Source organism: Macrotis lagotis, chromosome 4 (assembly GCF_037893015.1).
Source record: "Macrotis lagotis isolate mMagLag1 chromosome 4, bilby.v1.9.chrom.fasta, whole genome shotgun sequence".
In the NCBI taxonomy this organism is placed as follows: domain Eukaryota; kingdom Metazoa; phylum Chordata; class Mammalia; order Peramelemorphia; family Peramelidae; genus Macrotis; species Macrotis lagotis.
In genome coordinates this window covers 20,432,550-20,456,546 of record NC_133661.1, presented here as the reverse complement: position 1 = coordinate 20,456,546, position 23,997 = coordinate 20,432,550, and the positions used below count along the sequence as shown (strand labels likewise).

General features: G+C 49.5%; 2 protein-coding genes across 6 annotated transcripts in view; one reads left to right on the top strand and one right to left on the bottom strand.

Annotated features, from left to right (window-relative positions):
- The window catches only part of FAM13C (family with sequence similarity 13 member C), an 86,745-nt gene extending 64,250 nt beyond the window's left edge, over positions 1-22,495 (top strand). Inside the window, exons 7-14 of one of the 4 annotated variants that reach the window (XM_074232286.1) lie at positions 8,117-8,327; positions 9,128-9,260; positions 9,810-9,891; positions 11,472-11,698; positions 15,371-15,466; positions 16,618-16,811; positions 17,577-17,678; positions 20,682-22,495. In XM_074232286.1, coding sequence (XP_074088387.1) covers positions 8,117-8,327; positions 9,128-9,260; positions 9,810-9,891; positions 11,472-11,698; positions 15,371-15,466; positions 16,618-16,811; positions 17,577-17,678; positions 20,682-20,805 — 1,169 coding nt within the window. In that variant the 3' untranslated portion in view covers positions 20,806-22,495. Of the gene's footprint in view, positions 1-8,116; positions 8,328-9,127; positions 9,261-9,809; positions 9,892-11,471; positions 11,699-15,370; positions 15,467-16,614; positions 16,812-17,576; positions 17,679-20,681 lie in introns of all 4 variants that reach the window. The other 3 variants (XM_074232288.1, XM_074232287.1, XM_074232285.1) reach the window with 3 other exon arrangements.
- The window catches only part of PHYHIPL (phytanoyl-CoA 2-hydroxylase interacting protein like), a 65,665-nt gene continuing 63,821 nt past the window's right edge, over positions 22,154-23,997 (bottom strand). For both annotated transcript variants that reach the window (XM_074232289.1, XM_074232290.1), the window contains exon 5: positions 22,154-23,250. In XM_074232289.1, coding sequence (XP_074088390.1) covers positions 22,716-23,250 — 535 coding nt within the window. In that variant the 3' untranslated portion in view covers positions 22,154-22,715. The remainder of the gene's footprint in view (positions 23,251-23,997) is intronic.

The following is a 23,997-nucleotide window of genomic DNA, read 5'->3' as shown; positions in this document are numbered from 1 at the left end:
TTATTGGGTCTCTTGGCCGCAGCAGTTCAGAGATTGCTTACTCGTGGAGGGTCCGCAACCTACATCAGGGGAAGGAGCGCCCCATGCTGAAAACCATCAACATCTTGGAGCATTGGAATAGTCCAACATTGTAAGTTGTGAATTATCATGATCATGGCTCATTTGACACCAGGCAAATCTTGATGAGAGCAGGGGCTGCACTGAGTCCTGTGTAGACTTGGCCTCTTTCGTAGGGCTCTCAGCACAGTCAGTATTTAGTAGTTCTCGAATGAATGGATGGATGAATGGACAGATGCATGGGACAGCTAGGTGGTGCAGTGGATAGGCCATCAGGCTTGTTGTTAGGAAGACCTTAGTTTCTATTTGGCCTTATTACACACTTAATAGTTTGCTGACCCTGGGTAAGTCGCTTAATTCTGTTTGCCTCAGTGTCCTCATCTTTCAAATGAGCTGGAGAAGGAAACTGTACCATTCCAGTGTCTTTGCCCAGAAGACCTCACATGGGGTCATGAAGATTCAAAAATGACTGAAACCAATGAAAGAATGGAGGAAAGAATGAACGGGGGATTGCATGGATGAAGGAACGGATAAAAGGGCACCTATTTGTGATATGCACTGTACCTAGAAGTACTCACTCCTCCCTTTTCTTACCCTTAAAGTCCTGCTTGCCCTTTAAAATCCAATTCAAAGCTGTCTCCTTCATGAAGCTTTCCCCTATTCACTGGATTAATAATAATTTTTCTCTGGTGTTTTCTCTCAGAGCTTGGCTCCTTTCTGCCATATTATTGAATAGTCTAGTTACCCCTGTCCTGGACTGTGACCAAGGAGGGCTGCAGGGTTGGGGACAGTACAATGGACCGGGAGAACCAAAGAAAAACATTTTTTCTTGACTTAGAGTCACTACTAAAAGGAAAAGCCACTCTCTCCCTACTTCCAGGCCTTGTCCACACAGGGCATTCAGATGATTGTCGAGTTAGCTGTAAGATCCCCGTGTTCACCATTCTTGGGTTGGGACTTCTGCCATCTTTACACCAGTTGGGCCAGCTATGGGTCTAGAGTCAAGAGACTGGCCCTAAGGACCAGTCACGACCTACCCACCCTTCCTGTGTGACTGGACCTCAACAACCCTGACAGGGGGTCCTAAGAGCATTAGTGTTTCCTCCAGAAGATTTGGAAACTGAGGGTTTGCTTCTAAGCCTCATGGTACTTGCATGTATGAAAGAGAATTTGATCCCAGATCTGTTTGACTCACCTTTTCCAATAGATCAGTGTAGTTTGGTTGCTATTCCAGGGGTAGGGGTTGACCAGGGGGCAAAGATCAAACTTATTTCTGCGGTTAAAACCAAAAGGAACAAATTCTGGGGAGTGACTGGTAGCAGATAGAAAGAATAGGTATCTAGAAGCCCCGTAGAGCAGTCCCAGACTTGCCATCTATAAACAGCCTTGAAAAACGTAGACACTGTAATTGGGGCAAGATTTTCTCTAAGTGGCTGGACTGTCATTGACAGTTGGAATGAATGGCTCTGGGGCACATTGGTGACGATGTATGACGCTGCTGTGGAAGGGGAAACAGAACAGGAATGCTATTTAGAGCTGCGCTCGGGGGAAGGAACACCCCCACGGGGAGTCTGTGCTTACCAGCCAGGCCAGAGCTCGGACTCTACAGCAGCCCCAGGAGTTGGTGGCTCAGGGAGGGTCATTGTCCCCTGTGGTTTCACTCAGGACCCCCCTCCCCATCTTCTTTAGATGGGAATCTTCCCCATCTTCAGCTCCTCCCATTCCTTGAGAGATCAGGTTCCTTGTGCTTTTATTTGGGCGAGAATGGGGCTTTCTGAGTTCTCACGGCTTTTGCATTTTAGGGTTTGGGGGTTGATGGTGCTCATCCTGTGGCTTAACTGATTTTATGAACTGATCACCTCCTCTTCTCGCCCTTATCATTCTAGGCCAAAGACACTGACTTGTAATCACTTGAGTTGACCATTTATGTTCCTTCTCTAGTCTTTGGGCCCCATTTGAAGGGCTGTCACAAAAAGGAGACAGTCCATTCCACATGGGGAGAGCCACAGTTATTCTTTTTTCTAGATTATTCCAGAATACTTGTGAATGCCAAGGATTTTTTCTTCCTTCTTTTTGGGCCATAACAATGCTACAAAGGGATGACCTTCAGTGACTAGGATCACTTTACTGTTTGGATAAAGACAGATAACCAGAAGAAGGAAAGAGTAGCTAATATATTGGATGTCAAAGGCAGAATTGAAAAAGAAAAAGCCAGTGGGTTTCTTAATTATCAGGCTTAGCAGAGTGAAATTTGAGAGAGAGGGAAATGTAAAATCCTCCATATGCCTTCAGAAAATCCTCTTCAGAGGTGTCCAGCTTCCTTCCTCCCTGAGGTCTTCATGCAGAGGCTGGCTGGGCCCTTGTTGGGAATGTTGAAGAGGGCCGTGCATGGAGGCTTCTCCCAGATCCCTTGCTCGCAGTGAAGCTTCTGACCTGGTGCTGAGCTGTCCAAGGCCAGGCAGGACAGTCAGCGAGTTCCTCTTCTGGGCCAGTGTCTGTCCCTCCTTCTGGGCATTTCACTGCTTAGAAAAGCTTACTTCACTCACATCTTCCAAGGATGCCATCCCTTCTCCACGACTCAAGAAATTGTGAGATCAGACTGGTCCCAGGACTAATCGGGGGGAGGGGGGAGATTGTTGGGCCAGAGAAGTCCCAACTCTTCTGTTAGAGAAATGTTTGCTTAACTTAACACTCCGTTGTGGCCTTTCATCCATTAACCAATTTCCCATCTCTGATCAAATGCTTTTCCCGATCCTGGTGGAGCTTCATTTGGTGGTTGCTTTTTTTTTTAAACATCCTTTGACTGAGACTTATACTGCAGTCTTTTTGAAAGTTTAACTAAAGGTTGCTGACTCAGAGGCCGTTCAGCGTCCCTCCCCGCAGACACAGCCACACTTGCCTAGAGGTTGGAAGCTTACAGAGCGCTTCACACAGGTCCTGTCTGGTTCTCGCTGCAACCCTGTGAAGCACGTTCATCATCCCCATTTTACAGATGAGGAAACTGAGGCCTAGGGAGACTCCCACCTTGTCCAGTAGGATGCAGCTTAGTAGCTATCTGAAGCAGGTTTAAACCCAGGTCTCTTGGGATCCATGGACACTGCACCATCTTGCTGGGACAGATAAGGAAACTGAGGTGTAGAAGGCTATAATTTTCAAGGTGTGATTTGAACCCAAATCTTTCTGACACCAAGTTAACAATTAACAAGTATCTACTGGGTGTCTATTAAACCCAAGGCATTTCCTTTGTGTCCCCAGTTCTTCAGAGCAGGTGCCCGCCTGGCATATCTAGATACTTTTTAGTCATTTCTGATTCTTCGTGACCCCATTTGCTGTTGTCTGGACAGAGATCCTGGAGGGGTTGGCCATTTCTGGTTCCAGCTCATTTGACAGATAAGGAAACTGAGGCACACAGGATACAGTGACTTGCCCAAGGTCACACAGCTAGTGAATGAGACTGGATTTGAACTCCTGAAAAGGGGTCTTCCTGACTCCGGGCCCTATGCCTGAGAGCCTGCTGTGTCCTGGGTTCTTTTCTTGTGCCCAATTCTTGTTAGCATAGCACTGGCACACCAAATGGTTATTGGGAATGCCAGGTGAATCCTTGCCAGTTGATCCAGTTCTGGAGCCGCTGCCCACAGTCCTGGAGGGACCTTGGAAGAAGGGCCTCTTTGGGCTGAGTGTGTCCAAGGGAAAGAGCTCATAAGGAGGATTTCATGTTCATTTTGTTATAAGGAACGTGAAAAGATGAAACTAGAAATTAAATCTATCAGACGCAAGCCAGACAAAATATCAGACATGAAACTAGAAATTAAATTTACCAGACACAAAAGCAAAGTGAGGAGAGATGGAGGTTTTGCTCTGCTTCTCTAAGCCAGGAGCTTGGAGCTCTTATCAGCCTGTGTCTACATGATCGGAGAGCAACCGGTCAAGACACAGCCAAAGCAAACAGTTGAATGTTTTGTCTTCACAAAGCCTAGGAGCCAGAGCTCTTGGTGGGACTGGTAAGCCTCGGATAGCGACTTTAGGGGGAATTATGAGAAATGAACCAGGCTTGGGGTGGGGGTTGGGGGGGAAGGACAAACATCAACTGATTTCTAGACTCCAGAGGAGGATGCGTTAGCTTCTGGCTGTTGGGCTGGACCCTGCCTCCTGGTACCGTTTTAGAGTGGACAGTGAAGGGTCAGATTGCTCTTAAGCTTTTAGAAAAGGAAGTGATTGCAGATAGTTTCCTTTCTTGAAGGGGTTTGCAGCCTAGTTCATTGGTCAAAGGTTGTGTATTCCAGTGAGGCGTTTGACAAGAGTCCCTTATGGAATCTGATGCCAGGGTGGAGGGAATGGCCTGAGAGGCAGTCCTCTTGAGACCTGGCCGAAGCTGGGCCACTGACCCGAAGCATTCTACTTTATAGAATGTCTTCATTGGAGGTCCCCAGGACTCTCTCCATGGTCTTGTCTCTATTTAATATTTTTATGAATGACTCAGGAAGGGAGGTCTGAGAATCAAGGAAAGCCGGATGAGAAAGGGAAAGTGACCCGTCTCAGTGACAGAAGGTGGTCAACTCCAACTCTAATTCAGAAATTTAGTCCAGGCCTTCTACCCTCTGATCTGGCCTTTATCCAAAAAGCCTAGGGTTCTACCTGAGGATCACAGGAGTTACTTCCTAGCTTTAACATTTTTAAAAGGTTATTTTATTTTATTTCTCCAAGTACATGCAAAGACAGTTTTCAACATTCATCTTTTTGTATTCTACTTCCACTTTCTTTCTTCCTCCTATGACATGAATAATCCGATATAGATTATATACATACAGTCACATTTAGCATATTTCCATATTCATCATGTTGTAAAAGAAGAATCTGGAACTAAAGGGGAAAAAACATGAGAAAAAGGAAAAAGAACCACACCAAAAGTTGTAAAAAGTGAAAATAATAAGCTTTGCTCTGCATTCAGATGGCATTTTCCATCACAAATCTTGTACTATTGTGCTTGATCACTGAACAGCTGGGAGGAACCACATCTACCATAATTGATCCCCTCACAACCTTGCTCTTGGTGTGTTCAACATTCTCCTGGCTCTGCCCTCTTCACTCAGCATAAGGTCACAAAGTCTTTCCAGGCTTTTCTGAAGTTCACTACTCATGATTTCTCACAGAACACTAAGGTTCCATCATTTTCATGGACCAGAGTTTGTTCAATCATTCCCCAGTTGATGGTCTGGCTTTAACATTGATGAGTTGGATAGATGGATGGACAGATGAACAGACAGATGGATAATGGATGGATGGATGGACAGATGATCAGACATGATGGATGGATGGACAGATGAACAGATGGATGGATGGATAGATAGATGGACAGCTTATTAAGAAATTTATTCACTCTACACTTTATTATTACTCATTTAATGATTCATTAAGCATTCATTCATTCTGTTGCAGACATTGTACCAAGATACAAATAGAACAGACCCTCCCCTTAAGGAGCTTACATTCCAATGGAAGAAGACAACTTGAGAAAGAGGGGCTGGAAGGTTCCAGGGAGGAGGAGGAGGAGGGGTAGCTCAGGGAGGGGAGGATGCTGGGAGGTGGGGAAGGGAAGGCCAGATAGTGCCTGCTCTATGCACATGGGACTTTGGTTTCCTTGGTTTGGGCTGAAGGGATTGTCCAGTTTAGCAAAAATAGGAGGGTCATTATTTTTTTATTTTTTTTTTTTTACCATGAATTTGCCCCATGAATCTGGGGCAGATCAGTTTCTTCTTCTGTAGAGACTTTAACCCGATAATCTCAGAGCTCCATCCTGGGGCCAGATCTCTTCTCTGAGGTAGTCATTTTGCCAAGGAGACTGAGAACTCCAGTGGAGTGAAACGTGCCCAATATCTTGACAACCTCCAGGGAAGGATTTTCCCAGCTTGGGATTCATCCTGCAGCTTGATAGTAGAACCCCAGCCCTGACATCAGGAGGAGCTGACTTCAAATCCATTCTCAGACACTAGCTGTGTGACCCTGGGCAAGTCACTTCCTGATTCATATCTGGTCACTGGGCCAGAAGACTCTGGAGGAGAAGATGAGGCTGGTGACTTAGCACAACACCTCCTCACATCCATTCATGTGCTTGTCATGGCATCACTGCCCTGATGTGGTCTTCCAAAATGGAGTACAAAAGACAAACATCAGCCCTTGTGGCCACCCTGCTCCATGGGAGCCCAGGGCCTGAGCTCTGAAGATGCCGTGTGATACTGGAGCTTGGTTAGGCAACTTCTCTTCAATCTGACCAGGAAATTGAGTCACTGATCCCACCCTGGGAGCTGTAGAAGGCCCCCTGGGGTTCACCCCTCAGTGGAGGGGGTGCCAGGTAAAACGGGTGGGAATGCACCAGATCCACGAGTACATACTGAGCCATGGAGGGAGCACTAGCAATGGAGAGATATTAGGAAAGCTTGCTCCTTGGTAGGGCAGGTGTGAACCCACTCCTAGAGGAAGGTTCCAGGGACCATTAAGAGAGGCAGTTCCTTCTGGATCAGAAATCAATGAGCCCAGCAATGTTCTGGGTTCAAGGGCTAGAGAGGCAAGTCTAACCAATCCCTACCCCTAGGAAGCTTCCATCCAAATGGCAGCAGTTGGGGGTGGACTAGATGCAGCATGTCCGTAGCTAAATGGGGGAAGGGTGATGCCACTGGAGCTCATCGGGAAGGCTTCATGGAGGAGGGGGCATGAAGTGAGGACAAAGAAGGGAGGATGGAGGTTCTTCAGGATAGAGGAGAGGCCAGGGCTGGGGGGGGGGGGGAGCATGATCTGGTTTATACAAAGGTGTGGAGGTAGGAGGTGACTTCGAGGTTAAAGCCCATGTTCCTGCCAAGAGAGGACAAAAGGGTCCTTGACTAAAATTGCAAGCATGGGCAGGAGAGTTGAGAGGCGAGTGTGGGGAGGTGGGTGGGTGGGCTAATGCTGAACCTTGGCATCAGAGAAGAGTACAATTGATGTAGAGAGCAAGGCAGAGGAGGGATGTGATGGAGCAGACGAAGTGACTCGTCCATGTTCACACACTGGTCAGGCCTCGGGCACTGCCTACTCTCCCTTAATTTGCCAAGAATGGCCCAGCCCGTATCTCCTCTCTGGAGCTCCCAGTGACAGGCTGTACCCCCTGGACCTCAGGCCAATGGCAGAGAGGCCAGGCAAACAACATGGCAAAAGTACAAGCTCTACTGTGGGATCATCTCCTTTCTCCTTGTGTCTTTGGTGTTTGACTCATCATGGAGCTTCATAAGTGTGGTCAGTTGGTGATTGGGTGGTATGGGTGGACTTGGCAGGCCGGCCCCAAGTCTGTCATGCTAGCTGCCGGGCTGGCATTTTTACCTTCTGGATGCCCAATGGCTCTGTTCCCTAAGTTACATTACCATCTCATCTGAATGCAAGGCCCATCAGTTTGGGGATCGGGGTGAACCCTGGCCCAAGGGGGCCCTGCTCGACAGCCTGGCATGGGGATGGGTCCAGTGTCTGCTCCTTTAAGGGACTTCATCCTTCCTTCCACGAGGGCCTGGGCTGCTCCCTCTGCCTCCAGACCCCAGCAGAAACAGTGAGGGTGGGCAGGTATCGGCATTGAAGCCAATAAGGCCTAGTCTGGGGACCTGGGCTCAGACTGTGCCTCTGCTAGCTGTGTGACCCTGGATGGGTCCCTTACTCGCCCTGTGCCACAGTTTCCTCATTGCTAAAATGATGATAGGCTCCACAGTCTTGGATTTGGAGCCAGAGGATCTGGGTTCCCATGTTGCCCCCCCTGCCCCATACAGAGAGAGAGAGAGAGAGAGGTGGGGAAAGAGGGAGAGAGGAGAGAGGGCAAGGAGAGGATATGGTTGTGACTTTGAGGCCTCTGGGCCTTGGTTTTCCTCTCAGTGAGCTGGGGATGGAGACTTTTTTCGTCAGCCTACCTCCCCCAGGTTTTGGGGGGCACTAGCAGCCTTCAGCACCCCCAAGACAAATGCCCACAAGAACACACCATCATACTGTGGATCTCGGCCTTCCTCCTCCAGGTTCAGGTCAGTAACCTGCCTTTTTATCTTCCCAGACCCCACACCCAGTGGCCAAGACTGGCATCATGAGGCTGACGGTGGTGCTGAGGACCTGCCGGCCACAGGGACCAGTCGCTTGCTGCGCCACATCACGGATGGAGATCACCCCCTTCTGTCCCCACGCTGCTCCCTCTTTAGCCAAAGCCAGAGATTTAATCTTGACCCTGAATCTGCCCCTTCTCCGCCCAGTGCTCAACAGTTCATGATGTAAGGACTGACTGGCAGCCCTGGGTTGTCCTCCCCTTTCCCCATGCTGTATTTAGAGCTGAATTTCCCTGATGGCTGTGATTGGCAAAGGATAGGACAAGGCACATGACCTCTGACTTCAATGGGGGAATCTGTTCCTGCCACTTTGGAAATGCTTCCAAGGAAGTTCATTGATCTTTTAGAAACAGAATGTTCTGTTTTGGTCCAACAGACCCTTTCCCATGGACCCCAAGTCAGATCCCAGCAGGGCTCAGGTCAACAGGAAAGACGGAAATATCTGGCTCCTTGGGCTGCATGACCTTAATCCATGTATCTGAACAGTCTGCTTCCCTTGGTTGCTGTCGGCACCACTCTCTCGGCTTGTCTATCCTCCCTTTCCATCTCTTGATGTTTATGGGGATCATTTCTGATAAGGAAGGCTCAGGAGACGTCCCTCTGCCCTGGTTGGGGGGACTGTTGTAACCTGGCAGAACATTCCATCGGGGAGATTCCTAAGATGACAGCAGCAGTCCCTGAGAACATAGGAGACGTAGATGCACTGTATGGTGCCTCCCAGAGGAGCTGGGAGGTCCTGGGGTCAGCATGCAGGTGCTTAGGGCTGCCCCAAGATGCCCTCAAATGCTGGCCATAATCCATGATAGAGCAGCCAAGCAGCCTAGAGAGTCTGGCCATTGGGGTCTCGCTGACTCAGGAACCTCAGTCGCTGACTCAGGAACCTCGGTCTTCTGGTCGACCTTGTTTGGGAAGGTCCAGCTTTTGGAAAACCGCCTCGCCAGCTTATGCCCCTGTCCTCTGTGCAGGCCGAGGAGTTCTTCAAGATGCGAGGATGGGAAAGGGCCCCAGACAGTGACCCAGCTGACCAAGCACATCCAGAGCCTCAAACGGAAAATCAGGAAATTTGAGGAAAAGTTTGAGCAAGAAAAGAAATACCGGGTAAGGCTTCATGAAGCAAAGTGGCACTGTCTCTGTCTCTCCCTTCTCTGTTCATTTGTGGCCAGGGCAGAGGACTGGACCTAGGAAGGACTTGGGTTCTCATCTTCTCTGGAGTAGTTAGTACTAGTGGATGGCCCCTCACCTCTAGCCTCAGTTTCCTCTTCTGCACATTGAGGATAACAGTGCTGGCGCCGTCTGCCTCGCCAGACTCTGCTGGGGGCTAGCATCAGCTTGCGCGGTGCTTCTTAGCAGGCTCTGTAGTGGTCAGTCTTTGTTGCTCTCCCTCACAGCCACCAAGTTGTTCTTCCCTCTTGCATCCTTCCCTCACCATCTCGGGTCCTTTCATAAGGATCTCCAGAAGGCTCCAGGAGGCAGGGATCCCTATGTCTCATCCCTCTGTCTGGGCTGAGCCAGCTCAGCACCACGGTGGTCCCTGGGGGCTGGGCAGGCAGGCAGCCTGCTCTTCTCTGGTTTCTCTTACACAGAAGCGACTCAATTAGATCATTCCCCCAGCCCAGCTTTACCCTTGACTCACCCTCTCTGTTGCAGCCTTCTCATGGAGACAAGACTTCTAACCCTGAAGTCCTGAAGTGGATGAATGACCTGGCCAAAGGCCGGAAGCAGCTCAAAGGTAAGAGTAGGTATAGAGGCAGGCAGGGTAGGGAACATCGTGAGTCCACCCAGAAGCTTCCAAGGGGTCCTCAGGCTATTACCATCATCCATCATTTACTCTCACCTTGTCTTCAGCCTTTACATTGGGGGGGGGGGGTAGGAAAGTGACCCCGGGGTCTCTGCCTTTGCATCTGCCCCCCCTCCTTGTAGAACCTGGGGCATCTGAGCTCCAACTTCTTTTCTGTAAGGGGCTCTGGTTCACACCAAAGCCATTCTGGCAGCGGCACACCGACTTGGGAAATGAATGGGCCCCTTGGGGAGCCATTATTGACCGGCTCAGAGCTAAGGGACGACCTGCCTCATTTCTATCAGGAAAAAACCAACAGCTCTTTGAAGGGAATTTGCTCAGGGTGGATGAATATTGATTTTCCCTTGTTTCCATGTTTTTGCCTTTGTTGCTTTTTTTTTGGCGATGCCACCAATTAGCAGAGTAAGTGTTATTACTTGTTGATTGACTAACTTCAAACCTTCCTCTGCTTACTTTTCTTCAATGATATGGTTTCTCTTCAGCCTTTGTTGCAAGGACTAATAATTACACTGTATTGAGCTAGAATTACCAATACAGCCAGTTGAAGTATTGATATTTTTGAAGGATGGTGTTTATCATGGAGGAATTTCAGGCATCCTTCCAAAGGATGAGGGAGACATTTTGGGGCACAAAGGATACTATGGTTTAATAAACCGTTCCACCAAAATAGCTGAATAGTGGCCAATTAATGGAGCAAGCAGTCTCCGTTTTGAAGTAATGAGAAGGAAGTGTGCCTTCCTCTTCTCACCGGGGAAATGTCAGAGGAACTCTGGCTGGGGAGTGAACCATTTGACATAGGCGGGTTGGCATGTCAGTTGACTTTGTCTACATTTTTTGTAATAGAGAAGGGTTTTTGGAATAAGAACAATACACAGCAATAAAGTTTTTTTAAAAATCAAAATCAGATGCACTGATTGATAAAGAAAATACAGTGTAATTACTGTTCTCCCTTAATGCCATCCATTTAAATGCTTAACCGCTTCCCTTACTCTTCAGATTGTAATTAAGAAGCATGATTTGGGGGGAAAAGAAATTGTCGATAAACGAGGTTTGTCAGGGCATTCTGAGATCCTGAAGGTCCCATTCTAGACAGTGTTTACAAGGACTGGTATTTGAAGTCACATAGCAGGGGAACGACTCACTGGCAGAGCTGTGATGCCAGCCAAACTTGTTTTGGGCATTCCTGGCCTCGGCCCAGCCCCTCTGCTGGCTGCTGGCATCTCTCCAGGCTTCTGCCTTCCCCAGCTTCTCCAATGTTGGCCAATAAGTATTATTCTTCCAAGGGGTAGCAGTCCTTAGAGTCTGAAGGAAGGAATATCAAGCACCTGTGCAAATGGTGAGGGAGGTATTGGGGCTAAAGCCTACACCAGCTCCCCCCTTGCTTCAGGAAGGTGGTGTCCCTTCCATGGTCGGGTCTGACTAGTGTGTGGGGGGGGCTGGGCTGACTTGGACCTGATGGTGGGCTCTATGTATTCTGGACCTGATGGTGGGCTCTATGTATTCATCAATAGTGTTTCCCACAGAACTGAAGCTCAAGCTCTCTGAACAGCAGGGGAGTCTGCCCAAAGTCAGGCCACCACAGGTCCTGCACCAGGAACAAGCTGCTGTGCCCAAAGAGATAGAGAAGCCAGAAGCTGCAGGCAATGAGCCAAATTCCTCTGGGGAAGAGATGCCAGATGCCCTGGTCAGGCAGCTGAAGGAGCCGAGAGAGACCCTGACTTTCCAGGAAGATGCCAAGGTATCTCACAGAGTGCCTGGACGACGCCAGCACTTCAAGATTTATCGGTCATTGAAGGCTGGGGAACATATGGAATCTGACCCTGTGAGAGTGAATGGGCTTCTTGGGCATCCCACCTGTCAGAGCCTGAGGATGCCCAGGGTTCGTTTATAAGCACCAGTAGGTTAGGGGTCCCTGGGGGAATTGGGGACATTTCTTCTGGATGTTGAGACTATTCTAGAAAGGCTGTCACTCTGCTGGGAGGTAGAGTCATTTGATTCTATCTGGGGAAGTGAACCAAAGGGGTTCTTTCTTGGATAGAAAAATGGTGCTACCAAATTCTTCACTCCACTTCACCCATCAACCCTCTGACCAGTCCCATATAACAGCAGTCAGACTCAAATAGAAATGGATTCTTATGGGCAGCATATTGACTTAGACCACAAATTAACATTATCCGGGTCATACAGTATTTTTATTTTATTTTTCCAATTATATGTAAAGATAGTTTTCAAGAATCATCCTTTTGCAAGCTTTTGTGTTCCACATTTTTCTATCACCTTCCCCATAGAAGTAAGCAACATGATTTGATGGTTCTTTTATGTTTAATATATCTCCATATTAGTCATGTTGTAAAAGAAGAAATAGAACCATGGGAAAAAGCCATGAGGAAGAAAGAAAAACATAAGAGAAGTTTTTAAAGTGAATATACTATGGTTTACTCTGCATTGAGTTTTTCCTGTGGGTTTGGATGGCTTTTTTTTGGATCAGATTTGCTTGGGAGGCGGGAGTTTTGCTGGATATGAGGATTTGACTTTGCTGATGTCGACTCAGTCCTGTGGAGCTTGGCCCAACTCAGGAAAGTAAATCTGTTGGTCTGTAGTGCTCTGTCCTCTTCTGCAGTCGGCTCTCACATTCATTGCCCATCCCTTCCCAAAGAGTCCGGGACCATCATGAATGAGGGTCACTGCTGCCAAGGGCTCTTTTTTTTAAAAAAAAAATTAGTTTGTTTATTTGTTTTTTCAACTACATGAAATGGTAGCTTTTACCAGTCTTTTTTTTTCAAGGTTTTGAACTTTACATCTTTCTCCCTCCCCCTTCCCCTGACAGAAAGCAATCTTATATAGACTCTACATTTATAACCATGCTAAACATAAAAAACATGTTGTGAGAGAAGAATCAGAGCTTACCAGGAAGGACCTTGGCTCCAGGAGAGAGCCTTGGCAGAACTAAGGGATGGCTACCCATTGGGGAATATCTGAGCAAGTAAGTTGAAAATGAAATGAAATGAAGGAAGGAAAACATTAGAGAGAAAATAATGGCATAAATTTTAAGACAGCTTTTAAAAGTTGAAGACAATGAGCTTTGGTCTGCATTTCAACCCCAAAGTCCTTTCTCTGGCTAGGACGGCATTTTTCCATCACAAGTCTTTTAAAATTGTCTTTGATTTTCATGCTGGTGAAATGGACCATCCATCGTAGTTGACCATCCCCAGTGTTGCTGTTTGTTAGTGAGCAGAATGTTCTGGTTCTGCTCTCTTCACACAAGTCTTCCCAGGCTTTTCTGAAGTCCTGTCCCTCATGATTTCTTTGAGAACAGTAAGTCTCAAACACAAACTACAACTTACTTGCTCAGCTATTCCCCAATGGGTAGCCATCCCTTAGTTCTGCCAAGGCTCTCTCCTGGAGCCAAGGTCCTTCCTGGTAAGCTCTGCTCACTCCTCCCCTTCTCTTCTCCTTGCTTGAACCCTTCATTGTTCGGGCATTGCCTAAATGTCAAAGCCAGGACGGAAATCCCTCATCCAAATGCACTCTGACCAGAAGAGTGCGGTGCGATTCACCTGCTCATTTCTGGCTCTTGGCGCCATGTCCTCCTGCCAGTTCCCCTTCCATGGCCCTCCACAAATGCTGGAGACAAACTTCACTGCCGTCCCGACTCCACCAGCTTTACTTGTGAAGGGAATTTCTTGAACTCAGGTTTCCGACTTGACCTTTGCTCCTTTGCCGTTTCATCTTACTGTTACAGGATCACATCATGTTAGCCCGGTGATGCCTTCTTGGACCCTGTCTTTGTCTTCCAGTGCACGTTATCCATCTACAAATTGGGAAAGCAGGCTTTCCTCCCAGTAGCTGGTGAAAGTGCAGAACAGCGTAGGCCCCCGGAGCCTGGCCCGGCCCGCAAGACCTCCTTTCAAGTGGGCATGAAGCTTCTTCATTGTGCTCTTGACCAGCTGTTACCTGGTCAGCTTGTTCAGGAGGCAGACTCTACCTGTAGCATTCGTCTCACCTGCCACTGTAGCGGCCCTGTCCCAAAGGGAATGCATTCAATAAGTCAGCCTGTATTGATCAAGTGCCTTCATCTGTCATGACCTGTTCTTGGCAAAGACTTGCTGGATCCCAAAGAGTTGGCTCATTAGTAATAGAGACTGGAATCTTACCAGGCATCTGGATCAAAGTCATTGGTCTGGACTCTTCCCTTTTTAAAGAACATTTTTTTTCTAGGTCTTAAAAAAGAAATTAGGAGAACATTTGGGTTCTAGGTTTTAGGGGCCTCTTTTGCTTCTCTGTTATCTTTGAAATGACCTTATGATAAGCAGTCTAGTGTGGGAATGGACTTTAAGGACATCTTGTCTGGCTCCATCCTTTTCCAGAGGAGGAAGCTCTCAGGTGGTTAGTTCAGTGACTAGTCTAGAATCATAAAGGAAATGTCAGAGCCTGGAAGAGAATGAGGGCTTGACTCCAGTGATAGCCCTTTCCACTGTGATCCTAGTGAGGATGGCATGTCTTTGTCCCTGCCAGGTCTTTTAGGCCCAAGAACAGGATTCATCTCATTTGGCAGCTAGGTGGCCCCTCCCCCTCCTCTGCTGGGATCTCACTCTCCATTAGGCTTTTCTGTTTTATTTCCAGGCAGTGGAGCATCAGATACCGGGCAGCTCTGCTGCCTTGGTGGGCAAGGGTCATTTTTGAATTGATCCTGCACAGAAATCCTTTCCTTTCATTGACTCCCCTCCCCACCTAGAAACAGAAGTATCCTCTTTGTCATCTTTGAATGAGTCCAACAGCATGAAGATCAGAAGGAAATGGAACAGTTAGTCACTTGTCCTTGTGGCCGTCCTTTAAAGGTCCGAGTTGGTTGGTGTGGCCCCTGTGTCACCTAGAGAACAGATTCTGGAGGCCTGGGAAAGCCAAGGAAAGGGTTTGGACTTTAGGTGGAGAGGTCATGGGGAGGGTTGGTTTGTTAGTTTTTCAGGAAGGGTGCTGGCCCCATGTTTAAGGAGACCCTACCCTAAGTGGGGCAGCTAGAAGGCCATGGTGTGGATGAGAGATGATGAAAGGCTGGAGGACAAGGGGACTGTGGGAGTGAACAGGAAAATACAGAAACAAAGGAATGCCCCAGGCTGGATCCTAAAGATGAAGTGGAGAAGTGGATGCAAAGACAGTGAAACAAGATGGATATCTTGGACTCCATTTACCCAATCAGCTGCTTCCTATATCAGGGAAAGACTTTGAAAGTTCACATCTTCCATCCCCTTTCATCAGGTTGGCTCACCAGGACCTTGGCAAGTTTGTTCAGTCTCCCTCTGCTAATGAATGAGCTGCCGGCCAGGGTTCTGAGCATGGGCTTTAGGGTCCCAGGGCTGTTCCAGACAACACCTGTGTACAGGAGAGTGGTAACATGTGTCTCACTTCTCAGGTGATGAAGCAGGACAAGAGCCTCATCAAGCCCCTCTATGACCGCTACAGAATCATCAAGCAGCTTCTGTCAGCACCGTCCCTGATCCCCACCATTGTAAGTCTTCTCCTTGCTTAGGGATTGGGAAGATGCCCAGACTGAAGCAGGGTGACTAGGCCCGGGGGCTGAGAGGGAACCCATGGGAGCCCCCCCCCCCCCCGACAAGGGTCAGTATTTGGGCGGGCTGGGCTCCAGGGATGGAGTCTTTTTAACATTTACTGTTAAGATTTTGGGAGGAAAGTAATCAATTGTGAAAAGCCAAGAATGTTGACAAGTTCTCTCTGAGTGACCGCTAAGAAATCAATGCTCTGTGCAGTGCATGATTCAAAATAACCAAGAAACGTCAGGGTCTGACATTTGAACAGACATGTGTCCGCTTCTTCGGTGAAAAGTGCTTTGAGAGAGTGGGGGGAGATGGTCAAGGGCTGCTCTCGGCAGTAGAGGGAAGGAGCCCTGGCTTTGGAGTTCAAAGAAGTGGGTTGCGATTCTGCCCATGTCATTTATCACCTGTGACTGATCACGTCCCTTTACCCTCCTGGGACTCAGTTTCCTCATCTGTAAAACAAGTCATGCTATTCCCATCACTCAGGCTTGTGCCCCACCTCCTGACTCTTGGTGCCTCTGGTGGCAGTTTACCTAGTGTTTCTAGGCTGGGATCCAGGGGGCGTTCACTAGCGGTCATCATAATTGTTGAGAAGAGTGCCAGGTTTGGAGGCACAGGACCGGTCTAGACCAAGTCCTGGCTTGTCACCAAATGCCTGCCTGACCCAAAACCTAGAACTGAGGATGCGAGGGCCCAGGCTCATTCTGACCATAACTTGGGGTCTGGGGCCGATGGCTTGGTGGGCCTTGCCAAGAGGGGCCCCTTGAAAAGTGTGCATGATTTCCACCCCCTCCCCCATCTTACTTTTGGTAACTCAGCTGCTCCCAAGAGAGATTTCAGTTTCCTGAAGTGGAAGCCCCTCAGGGAGGGCCCAGCCCAGCCCTCACTCATTCATGTTCCAGCTCCTGCAAAGACTAGAGATGGGAGTGAGGTTCCAGTGGGTCCCCCTACTTGGCAGAAAATGAATGAGGACAGAGCAGGGATCAGTCAGACCACCTTCATTTTGCTCTTCCTCTGGGCCGGGCCCGGCCTGTATCCTGGGATACCATGTCTGTCCTGGTAACTTGTTCCTTGGTCATCTTCCCATCTTCCCCGTACTAAGCAGGAGGAAGAAGATTCTGATGAAGACTGTCCCCGGGGCAGTCACCAGCCTTCCTCATCACCCGCCTCCCGCTTGCCCATGGGTGAGCCTCTCCCCTTCCCCAATGAGTCCGAACCTGCTGCGGCCTTGTCCTTGGATGCCAAGAAGGATGTCAGACACCCTGCCCTTTCGATGTCCAATCTGCACGAGGCCACCATGTGAGTGCTGCCCTTCTGGGCCAAGAGGACCTCTGGGACCAGCCCAGACAAGGACAGACAGGGGTGCCTGGCCAGGAAGCTGACTGGGTTGGGGGAGGGTCCTGGGCTCGGCCATCTGTGAGTGTGATGGTTAGTTTTGGAGTGTGGCTTGTGAGCCAACCGTAGTCGATCTCATCCTATGAGGCAGCATTCTCTGTGTCCACTGCCTCTGTGGGCAGCTGATAGGTGAGAAGCAAAGCCTTCCTTGGTCGTGGGCAGTCTGCTTTCCTGCCTTGCCTAGAAAGGTCCCATGAGTAAATGAAGGTCCCATCGTTCTCACCACCAGGGTCTCTCCCAGGCTAGAACCTTGGCCTCCTCTCTCTGGCCTCCATCCAGGAAGTGACCAGTGGACAGGCTTCCTTTTTTCTTTCTTTCCTGGCTGCCTTACCATTCGTCAATTGGGTTCAGCTTCCAAAAGCACTTTAAATCTTGTCTCTCCCTCCCTAAGAGGTTGTCGTGGCCCCTGGTGCCCGGCTTCTGTTTGGCATCGAGGGCCCTTCCCAGGCCAGTTTCCTCCCACTCCCTGCCCCGATTCTCCAGGATGCCCCTCTCATATGGAGGTCACTCTTGTTGCTGTTCTCCCTGATGGTCATCTTTGGGGTGATGAGGGGTGGGCAGCCATCTTAAGTCTATCTGTCCATTGGATGGACGGGTGCCTGGGGTGGCTGCAGGGGTTCTGATAAGCCCATCTCTTAGGACCGGCCTCTCTGCCTTTACCTTTCACAGGCCAGTTCTACTCGATCATCTTCGAGAAACCAGGGCTGACAAGAAGAGGCTTCGGAAGGCCTTAAGAGAATTTGAAGAGCAGTTTTTTAAGCAGACTGGACGGTAAGACCCAGCAGGGGCATCCTGGGCACCTGTGCCGGTGAACTGTGGTCAGAACATGTGAGGAGGATGAGTGGCTCCTATTGTAGGGACCCAGAGAGTGATTACACTGGATTGGACTCCCTGGTACTGGTGGTGGCAGCGACGGTGGAAGGTGTAGCCAGTGCTGAGGCAGAGGTTAAGGGACCAGCCCCCCCCGGGGCCTGAGGCTGGATTTGATGTCTGGGCTTTCCGATTTCAAGCCCAGTGGCCTCTTCAGTGTGCCCAAGATGGTTGATGAATGATTCTGGTCAGGGTCCCTTTCAAGAGGCCCGGGAGGTCACCCCACATCTTAGTTCCCCTCACTTCTCTGGAAGTTATCCACAGCAGAGGAAAGCTGCTCCAGTCAGCTCACCTGGCCCTAGGAGATGAGGTCTAGGAGATGCTTTTCTGTGGATCAAGCCATAATTCAATGTGTGGACTGACATGGACGCACTCTGCCCACCCAGTCCTCAGCCACTCCGTGGCTCAGCGACACTAAAGCAGCTCCTTCCACAAGGAGGGGCAGGAAGTATTTCACAGACTCCTTTGTTAGTTCGCTCTGAGTGAACGAGCCTTCATTTAGCGGGTGCCAGCCCCTGGGATCAGTGATGTAGACAAGTAATCGGGGGCCCAGCCCTCCGGGAGCTCATGCCGCAGTCGGAGAAGGCGACGTGAAGAAGTTGTAGGTTGGATGAAAAAGGAAAGAAATGGGGAGGGTTTGGTGTGGTGGTGCCTCAGAATCTGGAGAGAATGATGCCAGGGCAGTGGGGGAGGCTCTGGGGTTCCGAGGATGCAGTGGCAGGGAGAGGGCCCTGGGAAGGAGATGGGCATGCCAGACCAGAGCTCAGATCCCCCTCCTGACATGCTCACACTGCCCAGTGATGTCAAAGTTCCTCTTCCTCTGGGCCTCAGTTTCTTCATCTGTAAATGGGATCAGTGAGACCTGGTGCCGGGCATGTTCGGAAGATGGGAGTGGATCAGGTACACCAAATGCTGCGTCACTCGAGAGTGCTGGGACATAAGTCATGGTCCCAGGAAGACCACCCACTGAGTATTTGTGGGAAGAAGCAAGCCTTGCGATGGCTCCAAAGGTAGAGGACCCGCATTCAGAAAACACATCAGAGGACAGTAATTCTAATTATCCTGTCTTGGAAGTTAATTAGGAACTGAAGAAATGTGATGTCTTGGACTGTGCACAAGCCTGGAGAAACTGAGACCCAGCATTGCCCATGGGCACAGGAGGATGGAGTGAAGAGGGGGGTTCTGGGTTTCAGGGTCCCCTCCCCACTTTTCTGGGGGGGCAGTTGAGAGAGAGAGAGAGAGAGAGAGAGAGAGAGAGAGAGAGGAGTAGGGAGGGGGTTTGGGGTAGAGAACACCCTTGCAGACATGGCTGCAGGAGCACGTGCCTGTTAGCGTGTTGTGCATGTAGCTGTCTTGTTGGACTTGGAGGTCTGACTGGCTGTTTGAGCTGATTCCTATGGGTTATCTACCCCCCCAACCTTATTGCTCCATCACTGACCTTGACCCCCTTTCAAAGCCTCAAGGATGTTCTGTGGCTGGGGTCCTCCCCGCCCCCATCCACAAGGTCATGTGGCCTATTGAGCAATGAGTCCAGAGTCCAGCTCTGCCAGAGATTGGTCCTCTCCTTGGTGGGCATGGCCTTGAGCTACAAACCCCTTCTTGGGAAGGGGAGGGTGGTTCATCCTAACAGCTCCTTACCTACCTGAAAGTTAAAAACCCCACAGTTAAGACTTGTCCATGGTCAGGCCCTTAACCAGGACCAGGGGGGGGTCTTCCTTCACAGCCCTAGAGTACCCCATTTCAGTCTTTGTGTCCCCGTTGCCCTGTAGTGGCCGGCACCCCAGTAATTAATGCTAGCTTGACAGGTGGGAGAGGACACTGTCTTGCATCACTTGGACGTTTCTCCACCATGGTGGTGGCTCCATGTGAGCTGCCAGAATTCTAGACCTGTCGTCATTAGGCAAGAGGGCATCTGGATGAGAGCCGGCCACCTTTGGGCACTTCACTCTTAGCTCATGTGATGAGGATGGGCATGAATAGGGAGAAATCCTAGAAGCCAGCGTGGGGTGGAACAGCAAGGTCCCATCAGAGCCGTGGACCGGCGAGCCCGGACTCGATGGCTGCAGACACCGGACGCCAGCCCTCTCAGTCCAGCCAACTAATCTGGCCTCTGAGATCCTGACTCCAGGGCCGAGGAACTGGTTCTTCCCAGTTAGCTGCTGCCCTCCACTCACTGTCCACCAGACTTCAGTGAAGGGGGTGACGGTCGAGGTGGATGCTCTAAAAACCTAAAGTGCAAGGTCAGAGCTGGGCAGGGGCCAAAGACAGAGAAAACCCATTTCCCTGCTGAAAGGTCTTTTCCTATATTTCCTGATGGGTTGGGGTAGGTGGGCTGGGGTTCCCCCTCGTCTCCAGTTCCAGGTCACAGATATAAAATGTCCTGCAAACAGTTTACCTTCTTAGCAACTGGGTTAGAACACTTGCCTTCTGGGACCTGCAGCAGTTTGAATCTTGAACCCATCTCCTGACCACACAGATGCCTTCTCCCCCAGATGTTAGCACGGTCCTCTTGAATGGGGATGGAAGCATACACGGGTCACCCTTGGACCACAGAGCTGGCATGTAAACTCACCCCCCGAGCTCTGTCTAAACTACTATGCAGAAAGGGGGGGGTAACTAAAACCCAGTGGTTTAGACCCTTGAAGAGGGGCACAGCAAGCAGCACACAGCTTGAAGCCAGGCATCTGTCTCTGAAATGAGGCCTCGTTATGGCTTCGGTGCCCTGCCCGGGAGCACAGGGTGGTTTGGGTGAAAGCTCAGAATTACAGGGGTGCCCAGACCACAAGAAGGGCTCTGAGGGGAGGGCCTTCTGCTCTCCCCGCCTTGGCCCCCAGACCCTCCCAAAGGAGGGAAGGATAGCCTAGCCTGGCGGACTCAGCCCTCTCATCTTTTCTCCCCCCCCAGGAGCCCACAAAAGGAAGATCGGATTCCCATGGCAGATGAATATTATGAGTACAAGCACATAAAAGCGAAACTGCGATTACTGGAGGTTCTCATCAGTAAACAAGAGGTGTCCAAGACAATCTGAGAGGAGGAAAGGGCCGGGTGGAAGGCTGCCTCCCCCCCTCCAGGTCAGCTAAACACATTCAGAAGCACTTTAAGCTATGGCCGGCCCAGGGAGACCCGGAGGAGGGTCCTGGAGTCACAGCAAAGCCACCCGGGGAGAAGAGCCCAAGGAGGACAGTGAGGGGAGGTCACCCTAAAGAGCTGCTCGACTGATGGCACAAGGAAGGGAGTGGGTGTTAAAGTCAAAACTGCATTGGGGAAAAGCAACAGGAGAAATTCTGGTTTTTCAAATAGAAAGGAGTAATACTGGTAGTAAAATAGTTAAGCTTCTCCTAGAAATTTCTTTCTTAGATAAGCAAAACTCCCCCAGACACTCAATTGTCCTTTTATGTCTGCAGTACCTTAAAATAATTGACCTTAGAGTAGGTGATTGCTGATTTCTAATTTCTCATAAAATGAGCACCTTATTTTGGCCTATGATTTGCAATTTTGTGTTCCCAATTACCAAAGCTCATTCTGACGGCATGCACTTTGTGAATTATCAAGTATTCATTGTCTATACTTGCCAGATGTTTATATTAAAATAAAAATATTGCATTCAGATTTGAAAACAGGTATTTTGGATAGCTAAGTGTCTGTAGCATATCACTGAATTGCTGGTTATGATTGTTAAGCTTTTTGCTTCCTGAAACTCAGATTATATGACTATTTTTCCATTGAAAATAGGCGTTTTTTCTTAATGTTCTAGATGTAAGTGCTCTAACCTGGTGAGATCTAAGCATCTCCTCTCATCTCTGGGCAAAAGTGCATTCCAAGCTTTGTGACTGCCTGTTGCCTAACAAAGGACAATGGAGCTTTGGGAGCTTGGCCAGAGAGGTGGTGACCGGTCCCATCAGATGGAGTCTATGGCTCTGCACCACACCGGGGGACGGCGCACCATCATTCGTTTTGTTTTTGGTGAAGCCTGTGTAAAATGGCAACACTTCCTGGGGTCCCAACCACATTTGCATTTCTAGTGTATGTGATGTTGTTTAAGCACGGTTCTGAAGAAAGTCTCCTTTTCACAGGCCGGATGAGAAAATTGTCAGCCACTTCCCAAGTGGACTTTTCCATTTCCCTGGCTTGGTGTTTTCTGTGTATTGACTTGGTATTTTATAACTTTTATGAATCAGAATAATCTTCATAAACGTGTTTAATTGAAATCCATCTCTAGTAATAACAGAACAGATACACAGCTGACTGAAACTTGAGATTCACAAGCTATGTCTTTGAGAAGGGGGAATGGCTTCATGAACTGTGCACAATTGCTATTAAAATGTAATCTCTATATTCTATATGATTGTAAATATTTTATAACAGTACAAATAAAATATTTTTCTATTATATTTATTATGGTGAAACACAGTAGTTGTTTCCTGTTAGCTAATATAAATAACATAAATAACACTGTCAAACAACAAGTTGGAAGTGCTGACAAGTCTAGGCTTCAGGATTTTTAACTTCATGCTGCAATTACAACCTCTCATGCTGTTTGGAGTTGTCCCAATATTTGTTCAGTAGATTAAAATGAATGCATATTTAAACACCATTTGTAAGCCATTAATTCATATTTTGCTAAAGCTGTCTATATAGATTCATTTTGTTATGTTCAGCAGAAAAGGATACAGAAAAGACATTGCAGCATCTAGGCAACAAACAAGGGCCGGAAGGAGAACTCGGGACCTTTCATCATCTAAGTGATGGGAGGGCGGAGTGGGGGGGGGGGTACTAGAAGGGCTATGAAAGAAACGTGAAATGTGCCGACGGCTTTGGGCCCCGGCAGCCTGGACATGCTTCGGAGGAGAACACCCGGCGATGAGGATGGACGACGGAGAGGCAGATGCTCCTGGGGGGCTGACGAGGGCCGAGGGGGGACAGGACAGCAAGAGCGCCTTAGCGTCCAACGCTGATGTTGCAGGTTTTGCAGCTGGGATCTTTCTTTGCGTTTGCAGTAGACAAGCTCATGAGCTGGTGCCCAGTGATTTCTGCCACGGTGCCAAGGGAGAGATCCACGGGGTCGGTGTAAATAACTTCTAAAATGACATCCTGGGCATGGTGGTAAACCAGCAGGCCGCCTTCTTCAGTGCAGGTCAGAAACTTATTATCCTTAGAGTTGAGCTGAGGGAGGCGTTGCTTACAGAATTCATCTCCCGGGGACCCGACGGGGGCCACGACCAGAATCACGTAATGATAGGCGGTGTACATACAGTAGAAGTCCCCAAAGTACAAGTTGGTGTTGGGGTTAAAAAGTTTCTCTGCTGCGATCTCGAACCGGTATCGGCCATAAGGGGAATCTTGGGGGGGCTTCCCCGTGTTGAACTCGGTGCTGCAGCTGAAGAAGATACCCTCCAGCTTCCCGCTGATGGGGGAGCCGTGGCTCCCGCTGTTGTCCTTGACGGAGGGCTGCATGGCGTTCCCGTGCTGGTCTCTGCAAGTCGAGGAGGGAGACCTGTTAGTGTTGCTCCTGGGAGCCCCCCCCCCCCAAGCTTTCCCACACAGCCCCCCGGAGATGGCCGGTGAGACGGTTGGTGCACCTGGCCAGGCTCTGCGCCCAGCATTGGGGCCAGAGCGTACCACCCCAGGAGGCTGGCACAGAGAGCTCGCCTTTCCCATTTTTCGAGGTGTCCCATGGCTGAAAGACTTCAGCTTCACTCAATGCACGAGCTGCCAAGTAGAAGGAACTTGAACGTGTTCCATTTCTATTTCCCTAGAATCTAAACTCCCCCAAGTCCAGGACTGGGAATGATGCATCCAGGAAAGAGCCCGAGGTCAGGCCCTGCCAAGGGGTCCCCGCAGACCCCCCCCAAGCCTCCTCTCGAACTTCATGGACCGCCTCTCTGGGTCTTGTGCTTGTGGCCTGGGCCATGCTTACACAATGCCCCGATGCTGCCCCTCTTCCTTTTGAGCAGGGTTCACTGAGTGAGCCAAAAGCTTCCTTAAATGGGGGATGTGGTTTGCAGGGCCACCACGAGATAAAACCAGGGGCGACCAGCTGGCTGGAGCAAGGGAGTCTACAGGGCAGCCCCCGCCCCAAGCCTCAAGGCTGCAGAAAGCTTGAACTGGAACAGAAACAAGCTTGGCCGGCCTTTACATGGGGCTGACCAGGCCTCACAGTCCTTTATGATATCCCCGGGAGGGCATCTAGGGCAGCTAGGTGGGGCAGCAGCTACAGCGC